Below are 9,959 nucleotides of genomic sequence, written 5' to 3'. Positions count from 1 at the left end.
TTTCTTCAACCCCACCCTTTTAATCTCCGCTTCTTTGTCCCTTCTTTCCGATTCTCCTAACATTTTCAGTGAAGGTTGCTTGATCCTGATGAATTACTCTCATGCAGGTGCGTAGCGTAGTATGCCGCCTTCGTCCCCTCACTATCGGCCCCACAGCCCCTCCCAAGATTGCACGTCTTGATTATGGCGAGACCCCTGCAGCATTTCCATCAGGCTCACCAAGAACATAAGCTTGAACAGCTGATGTGCTCCCCCTGGGAGAAACCCATGCGACCCTCACCCCTTAGGTCCATTAATGGTCAGATTGGGTGTGGAGGTGGCAGTGGTCATCTGATTGGGATCTCAGGTGGATCTCAAAAGAATTGCCTGAAGTACTTGAGTCCTCACTGGATCTGCAGCCATTTTGAGGGTGGCTTGATATCAATTCCACACCCATCAAGCAACCGATTTCCAGTTTTCACGCTTGCTAAAGGGAAAGAGCACCTTCTAGTTCGGGTACTGGAGAAGATTGATCTGCGTGATTTCTGTTTACTGATTTTGTCTCACGGTGCAGTTCAGTATCTATTGGCAATCCAGTTCCGCATCCAGACAGCGCAAGTGTACAATTAGCTGGTAACCGGTAAAGGAAAGAAAGTCAAGTGAATTCTATTCTCACAAGCAAAGCAGATATTATGAGCCTTACTTCGACCTAATCAAAGTACCTAGAGATAGAACACTCTACATGAATTTTAGATATGGCTCTCTTCCAGTGGGTGAAGCGACAGCAAAATGGTCCCCAAACAATGGAAAAGATTTCCCCAGCTACAAAGCCCCTGTGGAAAGCATTGCCCACTCACTGTTTGCTTGCCTGGCGTACAAAACACCACAGAAAAACTAGCTGAGCCCTCTTTGTCGCAGCTTGGCACACAGGATCACCATGTTGCACTTTGCATCCTTAAGTCAGACTCCAGACCTTTTTTATCTTGCTGTGTAGCAAAGTACTTGGGTCAAGCTTGGCTGATACAATGGAAAGCACTTTCAAGGAAGACGTAGTCCCCATTGCATAGACGACAGCCAGGATTGCAAAGTTATGATAGCACTGCCACAAACACCATCATGCACAAGCACTTTATTTTTAAACTCTGGTAACTAGCCCAAGTAGATTGAAAGTCCCTTCATGTATTATACTATAAAATAATGAATTGTTACTTGTTTTTAACTTGATTTTAGGATGTTTAAGTGTATATCTATTACTGTACCTCTTTTTTTATCTATAATAATTTTCATGGCTATGTTACCCTTGATTTATGATACTTTTATGACTTTTATGTCGAAATAAAGCTTGTGATGAAGAAAGTCAAGAAACACCACTGAGGCAAGGGAGTCACACTGCCACTTCAGCATATCCGCTGATACTTAGATTCACAGTATTGTTAAATGGTCTGGGCATTCAAGTAGCGCTGGCCTCTGGGAAGAGTTTGCATGTGAACATCATGGTGCTGGCAGGCTTCTATCTGTGGCAGACTCCTGCAAAAAGAAAGGAAATAATTAAAAGGTGTATTGTGTGATGAAATAATCTAAGGAAGGCAGAATGCTGTGAACTTTAAAGCGGTGCTATGAACTCAAGAGTATCCCAGATTGTGACAGAAACAATAAAAAAATTAAGATTTCCAGATGTCCTCATTTTTTATTAGGGTTTGATCTAGAGCCTAATTACAGTGTCAACAAATTCTCTGTAACCTACATATGAAGAAACATAATCACAATGTAAAAAAATAGTTTAAAAATATTTACAAATCTATAAAAATCTGAGGACCAAGATGACAAATGAAACTAATCACATTCAGGTTTTAATTTATTTTTTCCAAACATATATTTTACGTGCTGTGTTTGAGGAGCTTTAACACTAAGGCACACCGCAAGCACATGAATGAAATCCTGTGTTCCTTAAGATTGCTAATCACAAGTTGCACTTCCTTTTCCTTCTCCTTCTTTTTGAGAGACAGATGATAAGGCAGAGCTCAATCAAAGTCTCACATCTGTACCCCAGATTCCCAGAGAGGAATGTGAAGAGATACCAAGAGAGTTGTGCATGATAGCAGAGGCAATGTATGGGGTACCTAGGAGAGAAAAAAAGCAAACAAGTTCCAGAAAAAAACCTGTTAAAAATTACATACTTTAAACATAGAAAAAAAATTCCTAACACAAGAATTCTCACTAGAACTCTTGGAAACATGGAAATGAGGTGCAGTGAGCGAAGAAGATGACAAAGACGGAGGCTCGAACATTGATATGCACCAGGCTTCACGGCTTTATAGAGGAAACCGTGCTGACACCTCTTCCAATGACAGAGGGAACAAAATAGCACCATTTGTATTTCCAAGACACATAGTATAACAGAACACTTCCTGTTACTGAGAATCATGTTGTTTTGTCCTCTGACTCTAGATGTCCCAGACCTTATAAATACACCAACTGTAAACTTCTTTCTCTTTCGCCATTGTTCAAAGACGTTTGGCTTCAAGAAGTAAGAGTGTCGCCTGTAGGGAGTATACCTCTTTCCCACAAAGTCTTGTGTTTCTTTACAGTGGTTCTAGGAGGCACATGGGATCCAACTTCAGCTTTGCCATTCGGCAAGACATAGTAAAAATAATAACTTTGTTCTTAAATGTAAGTGAATCCCTGAATTGTGATGAAAACAGTAGAAAGTAGCTACTTTGACTGTTGTTAGTAAAACAATTCAAACTGAAGACCAACCGAATAAGAAATGTTAATTGTTAGTAAGAAGGGAGCAATAAAAGCTCTTGTCATAAGCAGAAGTGTGCAACCAATCAATGAATGCATGATTGCATTTAACACTCGAACTGCATTATTGTATGTTCTACAAATCCGTCATGTTGAAATATTCAAACATTTGCCACTGGTTGCTACTAGGGGTATTTAATGCATACAATCAACAGAGGATTGAGCCGCGGCCCGTGCAGGTAACAGCGGTGAGGAGGTAGGGCCGGGTGGGGGAATTTTGACAGATGACGATGAGGGAAAATTAAATAAATAATGAATTTCCCCTCGTTGTTATCTGTCGAAATCCCCCCCCCCCCCCCCAACTCAGCCCCACTGCCCACCACTCTTACCTGCATGGGCCGCGGCTGAGAGGATTGTCTGCCTAGGGGAGGGTAAAAGAATTATATTTAATAACTATTACTTCTTCTCTGACAATAGAAGGCATAACTAGACAGCTCCATCGGGCCGCAGTGCCTGGGAAAAAAATCCTGCAAGAGCCTACAATATTGACACCCTAACTGGCTGTTTCCTTCTCCCAACATCTTCCCCCCCACTCAGCAGTGCACACACATGTGCTCAGTGTCAGAGGTTCTTTTGCGAGGGGTATAATGGGACACACATCCATTCTGACAGGAATAAGTTCAAAGGTTAGTGCATGTATGAGTTCTAACAATGTGTTCCTGGAAACAAAGGGTCTGTGGCCACCTAGAAGAAAGCCAGTAAGCTAGTTTATCTGGATATTACTTCTGTCTGCTCTTATACAACCTCTCCCTTGCACCCGAGGGTCCTGTAGAGAGTGGAAGCTGATAGCTGCCAGGAAATCAAAATATTCATTCAGAACTGGGCAAATTGCTGTTGACTTGGAATGGAGCACTGGGAGCGCTCCTGCAAACTGAGCCCATTGATCGGTGTCTCAGAAACCAGATTTGAATATTTGGACATTTTATCAAGGTATTTTGCATCAAAACCATTCTCGCTCCTAAAGTGGGCTCATTGGGTTTCTTATGGGCTCAAAAACTAATGTACGGAGCCCACCTATCTTCAGAAACAAAGCCTTTACCATAGCTGATTCTTTTCCAATAAGCATTAAAAATAGATTTTAACGCATCTTGTAATTATGAAATACGTCTATTAATCTAATTTAATTTAAACATATTTGGTTCTTTATGTTTTTACTGGTATTACTGTTTTGGTTAGTTGTTGCATGTGCACAAGTATTTTTTTTTCGAATTCAAAAGAATTTTATTATTTTAAAAGCGCAAATATGAAGCATAAGATACAAGCCAAAGTGATACAATTGGTATCGGACAATAAGGTAATAGATACATTAATGTAGAATTAATAAATAGGAGAACAAATCATTGTCATACATTAATTTACAGACATCAGATAAATAAATTACTTAAGAAGGGAAGACCCAAAATGATAACTGGCAAAGATATATATCAAAAGTATCACCCACAGATGGCAAATTAGGGAGAAGAGGAAAGAGAAGAAAGGAAAAAAGAAAAGACGGAAAGAGTAGGAAAGAGAGGAGGATAGAAAAAGAGAGACAGAGAGAAGAAAAGGAAGAGGAGAGGATTTCCAGAGGAATCACCCAACACACAAGACAACACTAACCAGACCAATCAAAGGGATATTGCTCCACCAACCCTTCAGATGCCAACTCCATGTACGAGTCTAAGGCTTTCCAAACACCAGAGGAAATAGAAGGAGAAAGATGAGCATGGTCCACTGACGTATGAGCACTTCGTAGAAAGGAAACCCAAGCCCACCAAGTATGGTAAGAGACGGACGAAAAAGATTTCCACTCCATGAGAATTACTTTGACTGCAATAGTTAACAAGAGGTCCAACAACTGTAACTCCATGGGATCTAAGGGCAAAGGGACTGGGGCCGCCAACGGACCCAAAAGAATTAATGGAAAAGACAGATGGAATTTGATGTTAAAGATGAGCATGAGGTGTTTGTGAACTAAATCCCAGAAGGGTTGGAGAAGGGAACAATCAAGGAACATATGTTGAAAATCGCCTGGTAGAAGCCCACAGCTCCAGCACAAATTGTCTTCTTTGAGATTGAGTGAATATAGACGAATGGGAGTCCAGTGAAGAAGATTAATAGAGAAAAATTTAGACTGTGTTAGAGAGGGGGCAATTTTGTTACGAAGAGAAAATTTACCAATATCTTGCCAGGTATCAGAAGAGATATGAGCAGTAACACTATGATCAAAATGATGTATCCATTTTTGCTGTGTGACAGTTTGAGAAGGGAGTGTAGAGGACGATAAAAATTTGTAAATCCGAGACGCAACATGACCAGTCCTGATCCAAAGCTGAAAAAGCGTAATCATAGGGGAAGAAGGATGAAGGTGGACTTTAGCAAGTGCAACCTTAATCTTAAGAAAAGTATAAAAATCCAAATTAGATAGAGAGAATTGTTGAGCAAGGGATGAGAAAGGGGAAGGATCATTGTTGGAATCATAGAGATGTTTAACAAGTGAGACACCTTTCCCAGCCCAGTAAGACATCAACTCAGGGTCAATATTAATTTTGATTTTAGAATTGCGCCAAATAGACGACCATCTAGTTTTATGTAATGGAATCGCTACTCTCTTATCCACCTTACGAACCGCAGCAATAGTGTCTAAAATAATAGAGCGAGAGAATGGAATAGAAAGGGTGTTTGTGGTTAAAAAAGATGCAGTCGGCAGTGGGGAGGCCAACTCCTGTTCTATTGTCAACCATGCTGGAACATGAATAGCTGGAGAAGAAAACCAAAGGGCACCCTGGGACGCCAGAAAAGCAGTTTGATACTTCCCCCAATCAGGAAAATTACAGCCTCCCATATCATAAGATTTCCGTAAAAATTTATAAGCAATCCTAGCCCTTCTATCATTCCATAAAAATTTAGAAGTAAGCAAATCAAGTTCATGAAAGAAGGAATCAGAAAGCCTTACTGGAAGCATAGAGGAAACAAAATTAATAATAGGAGTAATCATCATTTTAAGAGTCTGGATACGGCCCCACCAAGAAATATGTTTCGGAGACCAATTTTCTAAAAGACGTCTCACCTTAAGAATAGTTTGGGCTTCGTTATAAGTAGCCGTAGCATATAGGGTGGAACAAAAATAGATACCCAGATATTTTAGCTGTTTAGATTGCCATTTAAAGCCAGCCGAACCCATATGAGAGGAGAAGCAGTAAGCATTTAAAGGAAACATCTCTGTCTTATCTTTGTTCAGAGTGTAACCTGAAACTTTTGAAAAAAGAGCAATCGTATCCGAAATAGCAGGGATGGCCAGTTCAATATCATCAGAAAAAATGAGAACATCATCTGCATATGCAGCTGTTTTTATCTGATGAGACCCAAAAGAGAATCCCTTAATATCTGGATGCGAGTCAATCATTCTAAGGAGAGGATCAATGGACAACAAAAATAAGAGAGGGGACAAAGGACACCCTTGTCTAGTGCCCTGACAAAGGTTAAAAAAAGAAGACGTGGCACCATTCACCCGTATATTAGCCCTAGGTCGGGAATAAAGAGACATAACCATACGAATAAAGGAATCACCAAGATTATGTGCACATAGAACAGCTCTTAAAAAAGGCCAAGATACCTTATCAAAGGCCTTTTCAGCGTCAAGGGCCAAGGCAGCCGCCGGAAGATTAGATCGCTTAGCGGCACCAAGAATGTGACAAAAAGTACGAATATTATCCCGTGCAAGGCGTCCTTTTACGAAACCTGTTTGGGAGGGATGAACCAATTGAGGAATAAAGGACTCTAAGCGTTTAGCTAAAATTTTAGCAAAGATCTTGGCTTCCATATTAAGAAGGGAAATGGGACGGAAGTTTTTGGGATCTGCGTGATCCTTCCCTTCTTTGGGGATAACTACAATAGTAGCATCAGCCGCGGAACCAGACACAGAACCATCCTTAATAAAAGCATCAAAAACGGATTGGAGTTTCGGGACAAGCACGGGAATAAAGGTTTTATAAAACGCAATAGGATAACCATCAGGACCAGGAGCTTTACCAGACCGAGTAGCTTTAATCGCGGAAATGATTTCATCAGAAGTAATCGGGCAATTTAATGATTGATTATCTTCCTCCGAAACGACTTTCAAAGGCACCGACTTCAAGAACTCCTGACATTGTTCAAAAGAAGCTTGGGCCGATGGGGTATATAAATTATTATAGAAATCACGGAAAACCTCAAGGATTTCTGCAGTTTGAAATTTTTTCATACCAGACTGGTCAGTAATAGAAGAAATTTGGAAGGTATTACAAGAAGATTCCTGGAACTTTAAAGTGGCTGCAAGAATCTTGCCCGCACGATTTTTTAACAGCAGTCTCTTAGATTTCTGAGCCTGCAGGCCAATATGAGCTCTCTTAGTGACTATAGTATTGTATGAATACTTTAAGTTCTTAATAGACTGGAGGCAGGTCTTGTCCTGAGAGTGTCGAAAAAGGGATTCCTGACGTTTGATCTCATCTGCTAAGTCCGTGAGTTCCTTCTTAATGGCTGCATTTCTCCCTGACATACACTTAATGACCTGACCACGGAAAGTACACTTAAAAGAGTCCCAGAGAACAACAGGGGAACTGACTGACCCAACATTCTCAGTAAAAAAAGTCTCAATGTCATTGGAAAACTCTCGCACCAAGGACTCATCATGTAAAATTTCTGTGTTGAGTCTCCACGAACGAGCTCGTGCCCTAGGGACAAAGGACGTAAGAGTAAATGTCACTGCGGCGTGATCAGAAACTAAAATAGGGTGAATAAGCGGAGAGGAAGAAAATTGAACCAGAGAAGAGTGAACCAAAAGATAATCAATGCGTGAAAAGGACGAATGAGGGGAAGAAAAAAAGGAAAAGTCACTACCAGTGGGATTATGAAGACGCCAAACATCCTGAAGATGGGTAAGAGAGCACATATTAGTCATTTATTTGTGAGCTTTAGGGGGACGAAAGTTAAAGGCAGAATTCCTATCCAAGATAAGGTCCATTGGCAAGTTAAAATCACCACCTACAATAAGATTGCCAGAGTGAGGGGTATCCTCGAGCTTTTTGGTGATCGCATTCCAAAAGGACGGGTCATCCTTGTTGGGGGCATAAATGTTCATGACAAATAAGACAGCCTTACCATTGGACACCTTAGATAGTAACCAACGTCCCTCTGTATCCTGTTCAGAGGAAACGATAGATAACCCAGAGTGTTTAGAAACTAAGGTAATTACCCCATTCCTTTTACCACAAGCATCCGAACAAGCAACATCAAAGACCCACTCTTTCTTCAAGAACAACGCCTCCTTGGCAGAGAGCTTTGTCTCCTGAAAAAGGACGAGATCCGAAGAAAGAGATTTACAGTAGTCCAAAATCTTTGACCTTTTGACTGGATGATTTAACCCTTTAACATTAAGGGAGAGTATATTTAGTCCAGACATAGAACCATTATCAGGAAAAAAAGATATTCCCTATGTGACAAATGGAGCGCAACAACCAGGAGAGCTAACCAGCAGACATCAACAGCCAACACAAAACAGGGTGAGACCAAAGAGGAAATCCGAAAAGAAAAAAGGAAAGAGGAGGAAAAAGAAAGCAAAAGAAAACAGAAAAAGAGAGAGAGAAGGGCCCATCCGGCAGGTCTGAAAAAGACCAAATTCATACAAGGGGGGACATGGGAAAAAGAGCGAGGGGCCAACAGGAGAAATAACAACAACAGCATAAAAAGCCCCAGAACAGTGCATAGCTGATTATACATTTTAAAAGAAAAACTATCTAAAAACTAAGAGCTGGAATCAATTATAACTTTAGAAAATAAAGCGAAATGAGAGACTATAAAGGCAACATGTTTGACCAAATTAATATATATATAACAATTAAAATGAATCATAGAGAGCGGTAAGAGCAGGAGAGAGAGAAAAAGGAAGCACGTTCAGGCAATAAGAGCTGATGGAAAGTGAACTAAAAGATAACATTACTATTAGGTAGAGCCAGCCCAAAACGGACTCCATCAAGAGAAAGAGGACCATAATGCAGAGAAAAGAAGAAATACAATCTAAAGCATACTATATGATACAATATGGAACAATAAGTGAAACATACTAAAAAACGGTATATAACATCCTATCAATATAGCAGTCCGTGAATCCCTATGGCAGCTAAATAAGAGATCTAATACTACATATAAATATGTAAAATCTATATACAAACTTATAGACAACTGGCCATGAGTAAATAAAGCCATATACACCCAAACTGGCAGAATAAGTATACTTGCCTAAGTAAGTGGGCATGTAGGTAAGAGAGGCATAGATCTATCAATTACAAAGCATCTATAAAAAACTAACCTACTCGAAAAAGACAATTAATAACACAATGTACTGAAATCACTCAATGAAAAAATCAATAAAGAAGGTATAACTAACAACTATATGAATGACCCATATTAACTCTAAATATAGTCATAAATAAATACCTAGTAAACAGATATAATTAAAACACCTAGACAAACCAAACAGCAACACGATGATAACGCAAATAAAAAGACAATGACCAACTCCATAAAATACGAGATAACAAAAAACAACCATGAAGCAAAAAGACCGACCACAAAAGGATAGGTTAAACCAAATTTCACCACAAAAGTCGACGCACATACCAAAGACAAACAACGGGAAAGGAAAAGGACCATGACCTAATACGTCGAGAACCAAACTGGGGAGGCAAGGATTAACAGGACGACACGCGAGCAGGAGTGAAGGCAAGCCAACATGAGATGCTACGACAAAAAATTAAAGGGTTTATACAATAAAACTAACAACACTAAAGACCAAAACACCATAACGATAATAGGGGAGCACCAAGAGACGACAGAAATACGTCAAAACCAATGGACAAAAAGACCACCGCGCAGATCTAAAAGCAGCTAGACTAATAGATCTGACAAAGACAAAAAACAATGGATTATGTATAGCCGCATCAGGTGCCAGAAGAACCAGGAACATGTGAAGCCCCCGTTTGAAGATCCATCTGCAACTCCATTTGATTATCCAAAAACGAGGCCAAATCCGCAGGTTCGTCGAAAATTCTGACACGACATTTGAAAGTAATGCGGAATTTTGAGGGACCAGCAAAGGAGAAGGGGATATTCATCTCAGACAAACGCTTCCGAAGATTAAGGAAGCCCTTTCTCCT

At 40.2% G+C, this 9,959-nt stretch overlaps 1 protein-coding gene across 12 annotated transcripts in view; it reads right to left on the bottom strand.

The window, feature by feature from the left end:
• Positions 1–1,093: 1,093 nt before the first annotated feature.
• Positions 1,094–9,959, bottom strand: part of LOC146867209 (uncharacterized) — a 297,713-nt gene continuing 288,847 nt past the window's right edge. For 10 of the 12 annotated variants that reach the window (XR_014961099.1, XR_014961098.1, XR_014961105.1 and 7 more), the window contains one exon: positions 1,094–1,506. Coding sequence is in view for 1 of the 12 variants with exons in the window: in XM_085603825.1 (XP_085459951.1) it covers positions 1,490–1,506 (17 nt within the window). In the remaining 11 variants the exon portion in view is untranslated. The remainder of the gene's footprint in view (positions 1,507–9,959) is intronic. The other 2 variants (XR_014961107.1, XM_085603825.1) reach the window with 2 other exon arrangements.

This window comes from Triturus cristatus, chromosome 1_2 (assembly GCF_964204655.1).
Source record: "Triturus cristatus chromosome 1_2, aTriCri1.1, whole genome shotgun sequence".
In the NCBI taxonomy this organism is placed as follows: domain Eukaryota; kingdom Metazoa; phylum Chordata; class Amphibia; order Caudata; family Salamandridae; genus Triturus; species Triturus cristatus.
This window is presented reverse-complemented; position numbering and strand designations above follow the sequence as displayed.